The sequence below is a fragment of the Balaenoptera ricei genome, chromosome 5, assembly GCF_028023285.1.
Source record: "Balaenoptera ricei isolate mBalRic1 chromosome 5, mBalRic1.hap2, whole genome shotgun sequence".
Taxonomy (NCBI): Eukaryota; Metazoa; Chordata; class Mammalia; order Artiodactyla; family Balaenopteridae; genus Balaenoptera; species Balaenoptera ricei.
Window position 1 is genome coordinate 100,567,459 of NC_082643.1, and position 20,096 is coordinate 100,587,554.

General features: G+C 34.9%; 1 protein-coding gene and 1 long non-coding RNA gene across 8 annotated transcripts in view; one reads left to right on the top strand and one right to left on the bottom strand.

The window, feature by feature from the left end:
* Nucleotides 1-20,096, bottom strand: part of CPEB2 (cytoplasmic polyadenylation element binding protein 2) — a 63,394-nt gene that overhangs the window by 41,107 nt on the left and 2,191 nt on the right. For 2 of the 7 annotated variants that reach the window (XM_059923323.1, XM_059923322.1), the window contains exons 2-4: nt 17,155-17,436; nt 16,297-16,386; nt 7,680-7,770 (exon numbers count right to left, since the gene is read on the bottom strand). In XM_059923323.1, coding sequence (XP_059779306.1) covers nt 7,680-7,770; nt 16,297-16,386; nt 17,155-17,436 — 463 coding nt within the window. Of the gene's footprint in view, nt 1-7,679; nt 7,771-16,296; nt 16,387-17,145; nt 17,437-20,096 lie in introns of all 7 variants that reach the window. The other 5 variants (XM_059923324.1, XM_059923326.1, XM_059923327.1 and 2 more) reach the window with 3 other exon arrangements.
* LOC132366040 (uncharacterized) overlaps nt 19,822-20,096 on the top strand; it is a 444,928-nt gene continuing 444,653 nt past the window's right edge. The window contains exon 1 of the long non-coding RNA XR_009503341.1: nt 19,822-19,869. This is a non-coding gene — a long non-coding RNA (uncharacterized LOC132366040). The remainder of the gene's footprint in view (nt 19,870-20,096) is intronic.

Consider the following 20,096-nt stretch of genomic DNA (forward strand, 5'->3'; position numbering starts at 1 on the left):
AAAGCAATGGAAATTAGAAAAGCAAATGATGAGTATAGGAGGCTTAATATTTCAAGAACAGGAGTTTCAGAAAGAGGTAACATAAAAAATAGAAGGGAAGAAATTATCAAAGAAATATGGAAAATTTCCAAGAACTGAAGGAAATTAATCTCTTAAATAGGAGGGCTCAATGAATGTGCGGTGCAAGAAATAAAACAATGAAATGGAAGGAAGGAAGGAAGGAAAGATGGAAGAAAGGAAAGAAGACAGGAGAAGAAGACAGATAGGTAAACCCTTCCCCACCACCATACATTGGAAAGACCCGCATTCATCATTACAAAATTTCAGAACCACAGGCATGAAAATATTCTAAAAGCTTCCAGTAAAAAAAAGCAAAAATTAAAAAATAGAAAACGAGACAATCAATCATACAAATGAACAGGTTTTATAATGGTATTATATTTACAGTAGCCCTGGAAGTAATGAAGCATTGCTTTCAATATTCTAAATTACTAATATATAATTCCACATCAGCCTATCATCTTATGTAGGTAGAATAAACATGTTTTCGTACATACAAGTCTCAAAATTTATATCCCATCTGAAGGAAGGTTCTGTAAGACAGGCCCAATAAAACAAAGGCATAAACCATTAAGAAAGCACATGGAGATCAGGACATGAGTTCCAAAGGAAAAAGGAATTCCTGGGATTAGGAAAGTCCCAAAATGACAGTTACGGTGGGCTACAAGGTTACCTACAACAGCAGGAAAAAAAAAAAAATCAATCTAAATGACTATTTGATGTTTTTACATGTATTGAGAGCAGCTTCAGTGTTCTATAAATATATTTTGGGATGAATTAGTGACTAGTACTTAGAAAACTAACCAAACAAACCAAAAGAGACGATGATTAATTCCAGGAAAAAGAAAGTTATATGAAAAAGAAAATGTTATAGTACAGAACATATGAAGTGCACCTATGAATAATATTTGCATTATCATAGTAAATATACCCTCTAATTTAAACAAAAGTGGTCCTAAAATAATTTTGAGAGGACAGAGCAGGGAAAATGTTGGGGTATGGGTAAGTTAAAGTAGATAGTCAAAAGATAATACCTAAAATGTAGGAAATATAAAGCATACACCACTTAATATTTACAAATAATTACATGAAGAATTGGTAAAATAAAGTTGAAAGTGGCTACATCTAGGAAACAGGAATCAGAAGTAAACAGAGAAGAATGAGGGAAAAGACTTCTATTTTTAGCTCTGTAAGTCTTATGGCACTATTTCACTTTTTAATCTATGTATATATATTTTTCTTAACTAATTTTTTAAAAGCTAACCCAGTTGGAGGGAAGGTAAACATTGGACTATCTCAAATATCTTATGCTTACATATTTAAAAAGAAAAGACTAGAAAAATTTTACATCAAAAATATCAAACGTGGTTATTTTAGCTTGTGGAACTATTGATGATTTCAAAACTTTTTTTTCCCGAGTTTTTCCAAATTTCTTTTAATGAATACATACTACTTTTTGTAATAAGAAAAACATTTTCAAAAGGATAAAGTCCTATACTCTGGAGGGAAAAACCTTCATTAGAGATTCTCAGATCCTTTTCAAATACCATAAGCAGCTAAAATTCATAGGCCTAGTTATCCCATATACTTGCTTTTATCACTGCAAATTCTAAATAAAAAGTATTCTTTTTGTTTTTATTTTCAATTTAAAAATAAGAGTTATAAGCCCATGTTTAAAGTTCTAAGAAAGATGCTTTGTGTGAATAACAAGCTTTTAATGAACACATATATGCCCTGAATAAATAAATGTGATTTTTAAGAAAATTCATTGTCATTTCTGTGTGATGGGTTTTAGTTTTTAAAAAAGAAACTGCAGCCTGATGTAACTCAGATCATTTAGTTGAATATTCAAAGATGCTTGGAAGAAATAACAACTCAACTATACTCTGAATTTAATAATATTTTTGCTAATTAAGACACATTTAAAAAGAAATAAAAATTTAAAATCTCTATCCATGATACCATATTTCAAATAAGTCTTCTAAAACAAGAACTTTTACAGCCACACTTTCAAAATTTCCTTTTCAATCTGCAGGCATTACGACAGAAGGTAAACTCTTGTAAATCGTACTTTACTTAAGATGAACTAAATTCTGAGTAGTTGGGGGTAAAGGTATCAGGTATGTCACAACAGTGATCAACTCTTACAAGTCAGAATACATATAATAAAATGTATATGGCTTCTATATAAATATAATTTATTCCAAAGATAATGATTTTTTCTCTTTATCAAAGGCCAGTGATCTACAGGAAAAAGAAAAAAAAAATCAATGAAGTAAAGGGAAAAGAATATGTAAATTCTACTTGCTCCTTTTTAAAATAAAAGGAAACATTTTATTTAAAAACTGAAAGCATACATAGCAATCCATCCTTAATTATCTTTTTTTGAAGACATTCTAATGAAATGATTTCTGTCTACACTTTTTTTGGCACTTGTGAAAATTTTGACTCAGGAACCACAAGTGGCTAAAGAAAAGCAAAACTGGTTCTGAGAAATGCATGTCTCTCTCTGTCAGAGTGAATAAGCTAGGGCAGTTTAAGAGGAGCCATGTAACTACTTTGGCATGGATATTATTGGTATCAGTTTTATTATTCACTCTGCTGTATTTTAATAAATTCCACTAAAATTTTAAAAATTCTTCACAGATCTCCTTGATCTTGTTCTCCTATATGAGAGTTTCTCAAAGTGTACTCGTTACATAGTCTGCAATGCACAATCTCTAGGAGCAGGGCCCTGAAACCTGCCCGTTAAACATGCTCTCCAAGTTTGAGAACCTCTGTCCAGCTTAGAAGTTAAGTTCAAAACGTAAGTTCTCACACCAGACGTTTAGAAATTTATACAAGTTATTTTGTGACTCTGTATTTCAATTTTATATAAGGCAGGCGAAGAGAATCAGAGGGAAAAGAGAAGTGTCTTCTTCGAAGAAATGCAGCAAGAATTTACTTGGTACTACCAGGACCACTTAGCACTTTATAGAAGTCATTCCTTATTTTCTCAGGGGTTATTTTCCTTAAAATAAGCAGAGATTTTTACTTCAGGAGTCTTAGGAGTTTAGCAGTCAAGTAATAAAAATGATGCTAGATATATAAAAACACATAATAAATAAAAACATTTTAAAGGCATCCACTTCTAAAATATGTTGGTATTGTAAAATCACGCTCTAAATCCTTTTTCCTGAATTCCCCTGAATTGTTCAGGGAACATTAGTAAAGGCATTGTGACTTGCTGAGACAGATTCTCCTAAGATTGTTATATAAGCTACATTTCTTCCTACTGTTCTCAAATGATCTTTTATGCGCTTAAATTAAATTTTTTTGTTTGCCCTTATGCTTTGGAGGAGGGGGTAAGCAATTTTTGGTAAAAAATGCTTACACAGTAAGACCTTTTTTGTAAACTGCTGAGAGCAGAGAGGGAAGAGAGATTAACAATAATCACCGTCTTGTTCTTTTGTTTAAAGGGGAATGAACTGACCCACACATACATAAAAAGATCACAGATTATTTAAAATAGGTATGCAAACACAAAACTGCAAAATCACAGAACTGCGCTTGGCAAAGCATGATTTACTTTAACCATTAAAATAATTTATATTTGTCCTTTCTTTGAAAAGGAAAATATTTGTCAAAAATCAAGACAGTCATCAGAAAATAGGATGTTCATGGTGAGAAACCACTGCAGAATAAATAAAACAGATCAGTCAGTGCCACTCGTACTAAGGAAAGTATAAAACAGTGTGTTACTGTTCACAGTACAGAGGAAAAGGCAGCAGCCTCCCCCCAACTCCCCCCAACCCTTGGACTGGCTGAGCGGTGTTATATCCAACCAGCATCAGGCAGCCCTGAACAATCTATGCCAGGACTAGTCTGCTTTCAGTTCCTCAGTTGTGATGAGCTCTTAAATACAACCTGGTCCCTTTGTCTAGTTGACACTTTCCCCCCAACATATTTTCATCTTTGTGCTGCTCAGGTTTCAGGTCTCAGCTTTCTTTACTCCATAGCTACATTAGGTACCTCCACCTATTACCTCCCTGAACACTTTATAACCTCTCTCCACACTACTTCTAACACTTGTAGCTATATCTATACATAATCTGCATGTACTGCATGTATACATCATGTTATATTAGTATATTCTATGTATCTATGTATATTACACATATAAGGTCTCTCTTTCCCCCTTAGGCTGTACATTCTACATTCCACAAGAACAGAGACCACGTCTGTTTCACATAATGCACAGCAGGGTCTTGGACACTGCCTGGTACAAAAGTAGAATAAAAGGAACAAAAGTGTAATAAAATACATTCAGAGCCCCATCTTTGGTTGCCATCACTTCACATCTTTAGAGCCTTGACAAGACCCTTCCACCTGCTATGCCAGACTATAAAGACCTTAACATTAAACAATGACCTACTGACTTGTAAAAACCATCAGGCTTGCATTCTGGGCTTATGTGGGGGTGGGAGGGTCCTTCTGTTAGTATAATTAGTCAGTTATCAGTCATGCCAGTAACCTGCCATAGACTTTCTTTGGATTCCGGAGAGCTGCTTGATCGCTTTTCTGTCTATCAACTCTCACCTGAAGTACTTTCTCTTTTCCTTTAGAGAAGCAGAACCAAATGCAAATTTAGTTTTTGCCTTTCATCTCTGTGGAAGGCAGCCTCCATGACGGCCTCCGCTGATCCCTGCCTCCTAGTAGCCACAGCTCTTGAGTAGCTGACTCCTCCCCAGCTGAGCAGGGCTGGCCTATGTCGCTAGCAATGATGGTGTGAGACTTCTGAAGCTGAATCATTGAAGACACTGGGGCATTCGCCTTGAGCTTTATCATTTGCTCCAGGGGGAATCCAGCACCATGCTCTGAGGACACTCCAGCAGTCCCGTGGAGAGGTCCACGTGATGAACTGAGTTCTCCTGCCAACAGCCTGCACTAACTTGCCAGCCACATAAGTAAGCCATCTTGAAAAAGGATTCTCCAGCCTTAGTCAAGCCTTCAGATGACTGTAGCCTCACTGATATCCTGACTGCTACCTCCTGAGATCCTCACCAGAACCAACCAGCCAAAGTGCTTCTGAATTCTAACCCACAGAAACTGCATGTGACAATAAATGTTTATTGCTGCTTTAAGCTACTAAATTTGGGGGTAATTTGTTATGCAGCAATAGATAATAGATAATATAATCTTTCATCACTCAAGTTCACACAGAAAATTTTCTAGAAACTTTCACCATTAACACAAAGGGAAATAAGAAATTCATTTTTATTTTTGGTTTTTCAAGTTTACCCCACAACTCCCTTCTCCTTGTTCATTAGATCCCATAAAGAAAGACAAAGCAAATGGTTGGTTTTTTTGAAAATATTTTAGAAGGATAAAATAAGATTCATTCTGTTTTTTAGAAAAAAGAAAAGAATTTCCTTATATTAAATAGAGAATAGAATTTTCTGAAAGGGATGAAAAGATAAGAGAGATGGGATAGAGGCTGAAGTGTGACCTAAAGATCAGGAATGGAAGGGAGGAGAAACAAATTCAGGGATTGGTTTCGCCTATTTGTCATAACCTTGCTTTCGCAGATTTTACTGAGGCCCAGCACAAAGAAGATCTGTAATGATCAGAGTGCGGGGAGGAAGATACACAGTATGATATCCCAGAAGGCAGGGAAATTTGTACTAGTAATAAAAGAAAAAACCAAGTGGAAGCACTTGGTATCAAGATAATTTTTAAAAGGTATATGATGGCAATTTGGCAGAAGTACCAGTCTTATTTCTTAATTCTATGTGGAGAAGCATTCTCAAAATGTTTTTTTCTTTTATTTTTTTTCTCTGTTCCCTGTCATAATAAGTGTGGAACATAAAATACTCCAATTAGAAACAGAGATTTGTCACCATGATTCCTAAAGGTGGTGATAAGCATGTTTTTCCCCTTTCCACATCCAAAGATAATTTTTCTAACAAAAGAATTTTGAATTAACTTGAGTTTTTTAATTATTAAATTCCTCTTAGCCTTATGCTGCTTCCATTTTCTTTTTCAAATTCTTCTTTCTAGGTTTCCCTCCACTTTTATTATAAAACAGGCTAGAAAAAAAGAAAAACTGAGATAATTAATAGTGAGATAATTAATGTTTTCTCTTAACATGTTCAAAGGGCTTTTTTAAGGAAGACTGGGAGAAACAACAATGAAAAAGTTTTAATTATTCACTGGTAACAGTTAATACTGACTTTATCTTGTATTACAATTTCTAAGGGTTTTCTATCTACAGAAGGCAAGGAAATAAACAGAGGGAAATTCTTCATAATCACAAGTTGCTTGCCGGTTTCTATTCTTAAACAGTGGATCCAAGACAAATGCCGCTGGAACTGTTGGGATAACAGTGAAAAAAAAACAAGCCCTCAACTACAGATACTCAAAAAACTAGGCTGAATATCAGTTAGAAGCAACCACTCTCAAAAAAACGAAAAACAAAAATCAAAATATAACTATCATTATTAGTTTGTGAGCAGAATTAACATTATCACACATCATTGACAATCACCAATGATCCCTTGAGCTTCTCTAACAATAAAGGAAATAGAAAGACAAACTCCTTCACAAGCAAAATCCAGAATCAGAACAAAAATGTTTAGATATCTGATCAATATTGCCAACTCAGCCAGAGCCCTCATCTTGCTGCCAACTCTGAAGTTCTAGAGTGTTTAGGCTAACTCTTGTAAGGTATTCTTGGCTTTACAGAATTAAAAACGGAAAGATTACAAAGTAACCCGTGGTTTTGATTCAATGAGAGATGCTGAGCCAGAACCAACCAGTTAAGCTGCTCCTGAATTCCCGACACCCAGAAACTGTGTGAGGTAACAAACGTTTAGTGTTGTTTTAAGCTGCTAAGTTTTGGGATTGTTTATTAGGCAGCAACAGACAACTAATATCTCTCATCACAAGATCACATAGTTTGCTAGATTTTCACCATTAATGTAAAAGGCAAGGAGATACTTTTTATGAAGAAATATAAAATAATTACTAACATGTAATGTGCAGACAAATGAAAACAAGTATGTTAACGGAATTTCTTCAGATACAGTTAACTGTAACTGTGATGAGACTGATAGTGTAAGATTAGTGGGGCTGATTCTTTTTCCTAATTTGCTCCAACTTTTACGAATAGCTTCTCTACCTTGAAACACTTTCAAATCCCTATGATATGACACGTAGAAGAAAAACGACAAGGGAAGTTAACCTAGAACAATTTTAGGATGGAATTACTGCAAACCGCGAATGCAAGTATTCCAAGAAAGTTATTATTATTTTTTAAGATTTCTGTATTTGAAAGAATTCTAGAATAGTGACTATAACACCTTTAGATCCATTCTTCATCCTTTGGTGAACAGACGAGCATCTTTAAACAGTGGCTTTTTCTTAAACAACAAGTCAAGAGACGTAAGGTTTACATTTCTCTCTGTATAAATTGACATAAAGCTAAATAAGGAAAAAGTATGACCTTTCATAAAAACAAGGGTTCTTATTAACGAACAGAATTTTATAGATGAGATAGGTGTTACTTAGTGCTCATTTTCATGTGAAAAATGATAAGCAGACAAAATGGTGGATAATATAAGAAAATAAAAATCACTTACCCTTAAGAGGATCATGCTCTGCTCTCATAATATCAATAAGGGAATTTTCCAGAGAGTGCATATTCAAACTGTCATACATTCTACTTCGATCCTAGAAGAGAAGAAAAACAAGAATATAATATATGCAATTTTTTCAGAAAGTGATGATTAAATACTATCTAAATCTTCTTACATAAAATAGGACATCTGACTAATATAATATTACTAGTCAGTTTGCATCCCAAGACAATACCAATACCTAAGGATCTCATGAGCTACAATATCTCTTGTACTGGAGGACAATATATTTCATACATTTATCTCCAAAATCACATATCAAAAGCAATCTTATTTCATTGGCAGTATTAATGCAATATAGTAAAATAATTTCTGTTGTTATCATTCTCAACTTATAAACATTTCTGAAATGTTATACGCACAGAAAGCATTTTTAGTTGTTATTTAACTTTTAAACTTTTCACATATATCTAGGAATTCAGACGCTGGCACTTGAAAAATAAATATTTGAGGTGAAAGGGCTTAATTCCATAGTGCACCATACTTTAAACATCTATCAAACATCATATGTTATTTGATTTAATAGTCAGAATTTCATAATGAATGCATAAACATCTTAAATAGTAAAAAAATCAAAAACATTAAATACCAGTATTGGAACCAAGACTAACATCTAGAATACTTATATTTAAATCTTGCTCTCTGAAATCCTCACATATTGGCCTCTGCATTTCTAAATCTTCCCTCCCCTCTACCCACCCCTGCAAAAAAGGAAGGTGGGGAGAAAAGGGTGAAAGAATTCTCATTGCAGCAAGTTTCCTATATCATCAAGTCTCAGAACGAAGTCTTGTGTGTAGTTGCAAGTTTTCTTTGCTGAATGTTATATCCCTCAACTTGCTTACTAGAAGGAATTTGATTCTTTAATGCTCATGAATATATACTGTATTTTGCTCAATATACACTCAATATACTTGAACAAATACATACACAGGGAACCATTACAGCAAGCCCTGGCCTGTGCTCCTCAAATCACCAAGCAGTCTACTCCCAAAATATGTCAGTGCCAGCCCCCACTCATTTAGGTATGTGCGTGTATGTGTGCTTGTGCAGCGTATGTAAATGAAGGAGAGGCAGCGCAGGCCATTTTTAACTCTCAAAAAATGATTAACATAGAAAAAGGAAAGGGAAGAACCGGAAAAGTGGAAAAAACGTTTCCACAGAAATGAGAGTGAGGCACTTCTTAACCTGGGTCTCTGAGCTTCAAGAAGGACCACGAAATCTGTGAGAGTATATATAATGTTCTGTACATGCATGTACCCATATTTTTTTTCTGAAAAGGTTTATGGCTTTCATTAGTTTTCCAAAGGAGTCCACAATCTGAAGATGATCCAGAACCGGTCTTTTAGAAAGCTGAGGAAAAACATAAGAAGCTTTCCTGAGAATATGTTAATTTTTTATTCTACTTTGATGTTTAAATCAGGGTTGGGAGCTTTTAAAAGCTAGGGGGACAGAATCACTACTGTAGACTAAACAAGTTGCTGTCAAAGAATTTGAAAGTGTGAAAAAAGTAACAGTGAATGGAAAGACTGCTAGACTTGGAGGATCTTACTGGAGTTTTATCACTAATTACCTACATTAGTACCCCTTACTTATTTTTACTTAAAGACTCCTGAGATATAACACACCCATCAGTAATAGGTGTTCACTAGAACAATGATCTTGACTGGTGAGGGAGGCACAGAGAATCACTGAGCTATAACAGTGGTTCCCAAACTTGAGTATGCTTCAGAAACATCTGGAAGGCTTGTTAAACAAACAGGTTGCTGGGACTCATCAACAGTCTGATTCAATAAGTTTGGAGTAGCCCCTGAGCATTTGTATTTCCAGTAAGTACCCAGGTGATACTGAGACTACTGGTCCAAAGACCATACTTTAAGAAGCACTGAGCTTCTTAACCTGAAGCTACTAAACCTTTTTAGGCTCTGTGCCATCTTCTAGAAAATAAAATAATCATGTCGAACTAGCCGATGCCTAAAGTCCACTTTAAGAATAATAGAAATAATAGAAAAGCAAAAGACTCAAAGTGGTATATAATAAATAAAACCGGAATACAGAAGAGCAAAAATGAGCAAATATGTCCACCTTTGTGTTTCTACTGTACTTGTTCATAGCTAATTTGTTGGTTTTCCTGCCTCTGCCACTACACTTCTAAGCTAATTAGGGGTAGGGACCTTCTAATTATGGAATATAGCTAGCTCTCAAATGTTTGTTGAATGAATAGTACTTTATCTTTACCATAAAAACTTTGCAAAAATGTTTAAGTTTAGCTCAGTGAGGGCAAAGACTGCACTTTTTTTTTTTTTTTTTTTTTTGTTCTTTTACAAATAAAGATAGTGAAATTGTGTGGGCATGTGAGTGCTTGTGTAAGAGAAAGAGAGAGATGGAGGGAGGGAAGGACTGCACTTTTAAATGGTAATTATAAAGGACTATAAAGCCTTCTCAGAATCCTCCATGGAATAGGTACTCAAATGTTAAGTTACTAAACTGAGACAAGTATCAGATATTAATGTGACCTTGCTATCAACTTGAATTTCCAACCACACAATGAAAGATCAAGTACTACTATATTCAAAGCTCCAAAATGTACTTAAAATAGAATTTAGGGGCTTCCCTCGTGGTGCCGTGGTTAAGAATCCACCTGCCAATGCAGGGGACACGGGTTTGAGCCCAGGTCCGGGAAGATCCCACATGCCGTGGGGCAACTGAGCCCGTGCGCCACAACTACTGAGCCTGCGCTCTAGAGCCCGCGAGCCACAACTACTGAGCCGGTGCACCACAATTACTGAAGCCCATGCGCCTAGAGCTGGTGCTCTGCAACAAAAGAAACCACCGCAATGAGAAGCCCGCACACCGCAACAAAGAGTATCCCCTGCTCGCTGCAACTAGAGAAAGCCTGCATGCAGCAACGAAGACCCAACGCAGCCAAAAAAAAATAAAAAATATTTTTGAAAAATAGAATTTAAAAAGTAAACTGTCATGACAAAAACTGTTCATGTAATGGAGCAAAAATAATCTCAAAAGGTATGCTGTATCATATAGGTTCTAAGATGGAGTATATTCTAGATACTTTATATTCTATTTAACTTAAAATTCTTACAAAGAAAATGTGTTATGGTTCAGAGCTATCTTCTCAGGCTGATATTTTCTGAAGAGAATCAGACCATGCCCCGTCTTTAGTCAACCTATGAACTCAATTACTGGTGACTATTAATACCACCCAAATGATATTTCCCACACAACTTCTATTTATTTATTTTTTTTTGGCCAGCCACTACTTCCATTCCAAAGAGTATGCTCTTGCTTTAGAGCACAGCAAAATTAATGTAGAATCCTACACAACTGTCAATGCCATGGACAATATTTAAGGTATGAGGAGAAAATATTTAAGCAAGCTATTCAATAAATATCAGTGACCACTATATGTCAACTCTGATAACTCTTATTCAAAAAAAAGCTGCATGTATTTATAGCTTTAGCTTTAATGCATACATTCAGCTGAAATAGTGAGATGCCCACTTATAAGGTCCCTTATTTTCCTTTGCATATCAAGTCTTTCATCATGAAACAAACTCCTACTTCAGCAAAGAAAACAGCAAAGCTATTTTAAAACTGTTAACTAAGTTATACTTTATTAAGTATCAGCTGCATCCCACATGATTTTTAAATCACTAAACACAAAATAGCCTTGAGCAGGCAAAGAGCTCATGACATCTCAAAAGTCACTTTCTGGATAATGAAACCTAGAGGTTCATGTTAAAAACGTACAGATAATTCCATTAAGTAAAGTGTGGGGATTAAAATATGACTTCTGAAAAAAAAACAAATCTGATAAGACAAACACTCATGCATTCTTCTGAAATAGGGATATTAGAAAAAAATTGTGTTCACATAAACTGCCATTGGCTCAAAAACTAAATGGAAATCCTGAAACCATTTTAAAGTAACCATAAATGCACCAACACTGACTACCATTAAAAAAATATGGAAAATCATGGCAATGTAACTTACATTTATTACTACATGGCTATTTGAAAACAGCCAAGATATTTCACAAAAGTAAGAATCTCTATCAGGAAAAGTTTACCCAAATCTATTTTAAGTATGAAAGCTATGTGGCAAAGAATCAAGTAAATGGGCTTTCAGAAACTGAGATTACAGTATCCCACAACAAAAATGAACAGGCAAATATTAGAACACAATGGTGGAAAAACTGTAATTTCTTATATTCTAATATTTTATTATTTTCTTCAACCCAGACATTTGCAAAGACTTATGGAAGCAACAATGAAGTCCTGGAAAGACTGAAAAACATAGAAAGAACAAAGTCATCCTAATTTTAAAAAGGATGACCTGAGAAAGACTATAAATGCTGAAAAATAACTAATGTGTTCAACAATGATATTAAAATACAACAAAAGGAATTTGAACTTAATTAAAAGGGAACTTTTTTACGGGATGCTGTATTTTGCTTTGACATATCCAAAATCCTGTTTTACTTCAAAAGAAGTGATTAAGTAGAAGCTTTTCCTTTTGACAATGATGTATCCTTCCTAAGAAAAAGGAGGTGGATTATAGAAAAAACCTGCATCATCATATTTAAAGTTATACCAATGCTTGGTCATATATTCTTCTGCCTAGGTAGAAAGATCAACTTTTGTTGTGTTTTTGTATTTAATCATCCAATTTTTCCTTTAAAATAAAAAAGCAAATTTGTACTAATATTGTTCTCAATTTTAACACTGATTATACGTTTCTGATTACATTCTGCTATTGCACTATATTGAATTAGCAGATGATGTGTTGCTCTGCCTCACTGTACAATGTGGCTCTCAATCTCATACTCTCTAGTTGTTCCACACAGATATTTCTTACTCATCCAGCTGGACTTTGATCTTCTCAAAGGCAAAGAACACTATTTCCCCCACATATCCTAAGGGTAATTAAAGTACTACCACATATACAATGAATATACATTTCTCGACCTTCCTTCGTTATTCTGATCCTCAACAAAGTACTATAACAGTGATTTTCAAAAAAAATTAAAAAAAAATTTTTAAAGCCCAAAATGGCCAAAGCTAATCTAGTATCCACAATGGTTAAATAAAATGGAAAGGTAAGTAGAAAATATTTGGGGTACGAATGTATCAAGTACAATTAAAGAACTGAACACAGGATAGGAAACATAAAAAGGATCCATTACTTAAGCAGGTATAAGAGAGCCCATTCTGTCTCATTTTCAGTAGGTGTGACAGTTTGATAACAACTAATGTCCCTATAACTAATCTAGTTTAAGAATCACAACTTAAGGAATGTTTTATTAAATGAAAAATTGGACTTGGTCTTGTTTTTTTTTGTATAAGGTGAATCAAGTCTCCAAATAGTATATTTTTCTGAGAGGTCCCCCATATTATCATTTATCATGTTATCATAATAGCATGGATATTAAAGATTAGCAGAAAATATCTTCAATTAATTCAAGATAGTTTATGTGACATGATCAGGAACTGCAAGCAGAACTTCTGTAAGACCAAAAGTCTAGAGCTAAATATATAGATAATCCCCCAACTAGAGAGCAGGCCAACACTCATAGGCTTCACAGGCTATATTACAATTTTGAAGGCATCATGTTGCTTTGTTTACAGAAAACTGATATGCCATATGTAAACTTCTAAGTAATAACCTCAACTACTAGTATATTTACTCTTGATTTAAAATATTCAAGTATTAATGAATAAATATGCTGTAGCCTTATTATCTACCTGAAAAATTCAATTTTAAGGTAACTTAGAATTTATACTTTTGAGTATGACTTCTTGCAAGGGTAACTAGCTAATAGCATTTTAAAGAAAAGTAATTCTTAGCTAGCCTTAAAGAAATTAATAAGACTATCTAACATTCATTTTAAAGTCAGAAGTGTGTACACCAATTTACATTTGTTTTTAAAAAGTTTTAAATTTAAAGCTTTTCCATAAAAAATATAGGCCATTTTAAATAAGGAAATGCCAATCTGAAAAATTTTACATACAACTGAAATAAAAGCTACAAAACTACAAAATCTTTCCCATTTACTAAGTTCAATTACATGTCCAGCTCTTGGTATATTTAAGGCCAGGTACAAGAATTAAGACTTTAGTTCTAGAATTTAGAACATTTTAGGCTTAAATCAATTCGAGACCAAAAGAAATAAAAGAGTTAAATGTTTTTAAACAATGTATTTGTTAACTAAAATTTATTGGTATCAAAATGTTATATATGATGAAAAAATATCAGGAATGAAAATAACCTACCCAGATATTTAAGCATCTAAGTATTTTCTATAATTTTAACTTTGTCAAATAGTGAGGAACTACCCAACTGTTTAAGATACCAAATGCAGTTTGTAGCTTTTGCTGTATTTCTAAGAACCTCAACTTCAAATACCTCAACCTTTTATGGAAAGATAGAAACACAGAACAAATTTTGTATAATAAGTACCCTTAGGGTACTCAAAGGAGACAACAACATTGCTTTTAAGACCAGGTGGGAGGTCATACAGGATACCTCCACTGCTTGGGACCAATGCCCACTGCTTCCTCCCCAATAAACCAAGACCCTTGTATTCTAAAAATAAAGGAGGGGGGAGCAGGAAGCAGGGAGCAAAAGAAATGGCCACAATAGATGAAAGAAATCATAAGAGCTGGCTAAAAAGGCCTTACATGATCTAGTTCAAGGTCTTCCTTTTATAGATAAGGAAACTATGACCCCAAGAGATGAAAGCCCATAGACTGTGTCATCCAGTGTCACAAAGATTGTGAGGAAGAATAAGAAGATTCAGGTTTCAGACCTCCTTTCCTTCTAGTTCAGTTCACTTTCCACTATCTTTTTCCTCACCATTCTCTCCAACTTCATCATCACATCTCTGGATCAAGAGTCCACAGGGAATGCCAATATCTTAGCGGTTTACCAAAAAAAATTAACCTTTAGCATCAAAATCCTTTTTCCTAAAATGAATTTACCTAAAATCCTAGGTTATAAAATAGGTAAGAGCAGAGAGGCTTTGAAGTCTAAGTGGGAGGGCTCACCCTCGTCCTGTGGCCCTCATCCTGTGGCAGCCCCAGGGGCACCTCTGCAGAGCCCAGTTTGAAAATTTCCCTTTCATTTTCACCTCTATCTACTCTAGCATTATTCTACCAACTGAAGCCATCTTAATAACCTAATTTCTCAACATCTGCCCCCTACCCCCATGGATCCTCATGGCAGCTAATCTTCTTTCTCCATAGATATATATCCCTCACACATATCCTCTTGCTTCTTCCTGCACAACCTTTTCAAATAATTATGTCCTTTCCTGTCTAAAAACATGTCCCTTGCCACCTTCAAAATTATTATCATAATTTTCCTCTTCTAACATACCATCTCCTAGGCAGCATTTATGTATTTAATTTGAACACCATAAAAGTGCTGCCATAAAAATATCACTAATATGGCCTAACTGAGGCAGAGTAGAGAAGAGAATAGAAATATATGGATAACATTACAGCATTAACAAGACAATAAATTACAAATTACATGAGACAATTACTTATTTCTAAGTGGAGACCCTGGCAGGACTACTTTGGTAAGTAGGTAGGACTTGTTTACAGCTAGTGCTAATGGTTGATTATTGAAGTTACTGCCAACCTGCCAGGTTAGAATGCTATTTACAAATGTAATATTAATCTATTTATACAGTCCTTACTTGTAAAATGATTTCATGTTGATAAAGTAACTAAGGATAACAGAGCTCCATTCAGTGGACGCCCACAATGTCAAGTCTATGCTCATTCAAACTTGGGCTCTGTAGGAAAGAATCCTCTTATGTAAGGACTGAGTGTTCTATTTGTCCTGTAATAATTCTCATCAGCTGGTACCCAGTATGCATTCAAATTTCATCTGCAGAAGAGAGATAGCATTTTGTAACCACAAAGGACTTGAAGGTAATTTGATTAAGACTGACTCTCAGCTTTTCGACTCAGAGCTTTTCCATAGGAAACTGATTATTTGGAAGAAGACAGTCTATAATAGCAGTAACAAAATTTAGAATAGAGAAATACTATAAAGTTTTTTATAAAGGTAAAAACCTGAACTAAGGGCTTTCTTAGAAATACATCTCAAGACAAATACAGCAGATTTCATGAAAAAAGTTTGCCAAAAAATTTTATAAATCATTTATGAAATGTAAGATTAGATGTTAAGTAAACATATGATTTTATACCTAATAGCAAATGATTCTGAAAAGAGATAAAATGTGCTCAGTTTGACTGATGTTTAAAGTCAGGTGCTCTTGGGTATATGATTCCTTTCTCCAAAAACAAATTTATTATGTTTAGGACATACAAAATGATTATGAATTACTTTTAAATTTAAAAATGAAGCATTTTATATTAAATAGTTTAAGTGACCCTTTAAAAATAAATTGCTTTAATGCTCTCTGACATATGCTTAAATAGGTATAATTGGAAAATAAATAATAAATCCTACTCATAATACAAATACTAAACTCCTAGCCAAAATCCTGAAAAATATACACTGTGCAGCCTACCTGGTCTATTCTGGATGTTCCGGCTGCAGTGCACCAACTATCTTGGAGTGAATCTGAGCCCCAAGCTGGCAACTGCAAACTAGATCTCACCTTCAATAGCATAGAAGTTTTCATCAGAAATAAGCAGTTCTCTTCCCCATACCCACCCACAAAAAAAGAAAAAAAAAGAAGAATGAAAAGAAAAAAACAATCAAAGTTTTTTCTATCTTGTATCCTTGTTCGATCCTCTAACAGTTTAAAGGGAAAAATATCTCCTTTTAAATAATCATAAGGGGACTTTATTAACCTATAATATCAGCAAAATATTAAAAGCCCTGAAAAAAATGTCTAATCATTATAAGTATGAGGCCACATTTAGAAAAAAAATAGTCACTGAACCAGTGAACAAATTTTAATTCGATGTAAAAAGCCCTAATGTTATTTTTTCATGATCGTAGCTGTACTAACTACATTTGAATATACATACAGCTGACCATAATTATATTTATGCACAATTACGAAACATTTTAGTTCAGCTATATTGGAGGAGAAACTCATTTTGGTGGCCTGTTAAAGATTAATGAATTAAGGCATTCTTAAGGAGCTGTCAAGTAAAAGCTTCAAGATGAATTTAAGAAATACAGCAGGGTTTTCTACACTTTATGAAGCTTATTTTCTATTATGTGTTTAGAGATTTTTTTAGTCTCAATTTTTTTGTATAGGTATTTTATCCTTTGATAATCAAATTATATGCTTAAAAATTAGAGCTTTCTCTTTTTTAATCCGTTAATTTTACCATACTATTACTACTGCCACCACCCAATTTCCTATTTTGAAAGATTAACATTAGAAATAAGACCATTTACATACCATTCTTACCTGTAAGGGTAAGAGTGTATTACTATTGTTGTCTGTTCTGAACACATTATCTTCAATCCAAGATTTTGGAGTCAGTGATGGAGTAGAGCGAGTAAATTTCGGCGGTGCTATGACATTACCAGAAAACGGTTTCTTCAATGGAGAGATCTGATTCATAGTTCCTGGAATTCCCACGTTTCCAGTTCTACGATGATCTCTGCCATGCATTGCTCCCCACGACATACTTCCAGTGCCCCAGCCACTGCTTTGATGGTTGCTCCAAGGAGATTGTTTCAGAAGAGGCTGGGGAAAATACATCTATTGAAATTATAGGCATTTAAAGAGTTTATAATTCAAATTCAAATTTAGGCGTGAGCTAAGAATTTATATGATCTTAAAAAAAATGAAATATATAAAGGCAACAGAATATATCATAACTAGTCTATAAAAAGTAATAGGCTTGACATCTTGCTTATGAAAACATACTCATTTAAGGCTAGCTGAGTTTTCATACTCTTGTCTACTATAAATTATAATGAATCAAGCAGATATTTCATGACACTCATTAAAATAGAACCATGCAGTTACTTTTTCTCCCCTTTAGAGAGAACTGTATAAATGACAGATATGAAGAAAAAAATAAATACTTTAAAATTGAAATTAACTTTGAAGATCCTTAAAGATATAACCTACACTATGATCTTAAAGCAACCATGTTTCGCTAAGCACAGAACTAAAAATATGATCTTTATCAATTAAAATATACCAATCATATGAGTGAAATATCTAGACTTTAGGTTTCTAAAACAAACTGTACCACTGCAAAAGTGGATAATACCATTTGGTGTTATTCTACTGCACAGATTAAAAATGCCTTTTGAGATAGGGAAAATATAGCAAATATGTCTTTTTTTTGCACTGCTTATTCAACTTTTAAGATATTTTATTCCAGTTTTAATGTAGTTTCTTTTAAAGTTTTGTAGTTTTTATTTCACTTAATTATCCATGAACTGTTAAATAATTATCTGATAGGTGGATTACCCATAGGTGGATACACTAAGATAAACAACTATATACTTTGATCATTCTAGTAAAGATCTTAGTAATAAAAGTGTCCATTAACTTCATTCATTTTCAAAAGTAAAGTAATATTCCAAACTCGAACCAATAGCAAGAAAAGTTAAGTCATCAAAGAACGAAAAATTCACCAAGAGGATACAACTGTAGATTTTGAAAAGTATTAATTGCTAGCAATTTTATTGTCAATAAGCTTATAATTTAATAATTTTGTGCCAACATTTAGCCAAAGGGAGTATGGGTCATGCACTTAACTATAAGTCAATAGGTTACTTTAAGTCAAGCACTCTTAATATTAAACCTGCTTCTGTTTTTTTTTTTTTTTTGTAAACCTGGTCTATAGTGCCTATTACTTACTAAAAATGGTTTTTTAATGCTAATATAATCATGAATATATACTACCCTTTCCCCCTCTATGTAGTTCAAAAGGATAGCTAAGGGACCACGGACATATTCCATTCTTCAGGACCTTACTTTCGTCACTGATGCAGTGTTCAAAGTTCTCTTCCAGTGACCTAAAATTCCATGTAACAGCTGTGACCTCTTACACTCCATTGCAAGACCCATCTTTTGACAAAAAGCAGATTATAGTTAAATATGGATCTTGGTATACGGTCTTCTGATGATATACCAAGGCCTTAAGAATACAAAAATACCTACAGATAATTTTCTGTGCCAAGTTTCCAGTTAAAAAACGAAGACACTGACACCCAAAAGACAGTTGTTCAAGATTATGTAAGTCATGGAAAAGGGGAATACTATTTCAAAATTACCTATTTTCAACCCTTACAGGCCACATTCTCCTTCCTCAAGAAGAAACCAGTGATTCAACAAAAACTGTTGTTATTCTGGTTAATTTAAATAAACTGTTAACTGTTAACTTTGGTTAATTTAGATAGTATTCACCTTTTTAAAAGGGTAACCCTTAAAAACTTTAACTGGGCAATGGAAAAAGTTATATGAGTACGTAAGTAGTGGTTAAGGTCCAATCTTGCTTCCCTCTCAATCTTTAATCACGAAATTGGCCTTAGACAGAATGATCACTATAACAAATGCTGACTAGATCAAAAAAGAACAACAAAATACTCCGTCAATGTCAATTAACCAACCCAGCGGCCACTCAAACGTTGTTTTGAGAGGATAACAAAACAGACCTTGAATCAGAAAGGACCCGGATGAATAAAAAAACCTGCCTGCTGTGATTTCATAATTATACTACCCACTTAAAATACACACACCCTATCATTCAAGAGAAGGTTAAGGCCACCAAAAAAAAAGAAAAAAAAAGAAAAAAAGTGAAAGTCTTCTCTTCAAGGTAACACACAAATAGCAGACTCGTTTAGTTTCAAAACCTACAGAATAGTACCCAAACATTAAAAAGCACAGAAACTAAAACCGTCTTGGAGCATCTCAGTCAACCATCTGACAGCTCGGGGGACCGACCCACGTCGGGAGGCAGGTGGGCAGGAGGAGCGCGCCCGGGACGCTCCTCGCCGACCCCGGTCCCGGTAGGTTGTGCGGGCGGCCACTGCCTCGCCCGCGACAGCTCTCGCCGGCCAATTAAGAATGAAACAAACTCAAAAGAAAAAAAGCTTTTCCGCCCGTTCCCTCATTGGACGACGGCGAAGGGTCACGGGCTGCCTACACGCACCGTCTCCGGTAATCATTCTCCTCCTTCCCGGGTTCGCTTCCCACGGGCGCTCCCCGCCCCTCCCCGAGGCCGCCGCCCGAGCCCACTGATCCCGCGTCCCCGACCCCAGGTCCTCCGACCCCCGAACTCCGGCCGTCTCGCCGTGTCTCCCGGACTCGAGGAAGCCGGACGGCCGCTCACTAGGCCAGGGGGCGCCGGCCGGGCCCCGGGGTCGCCCCGTACGAGGGACGAGAGG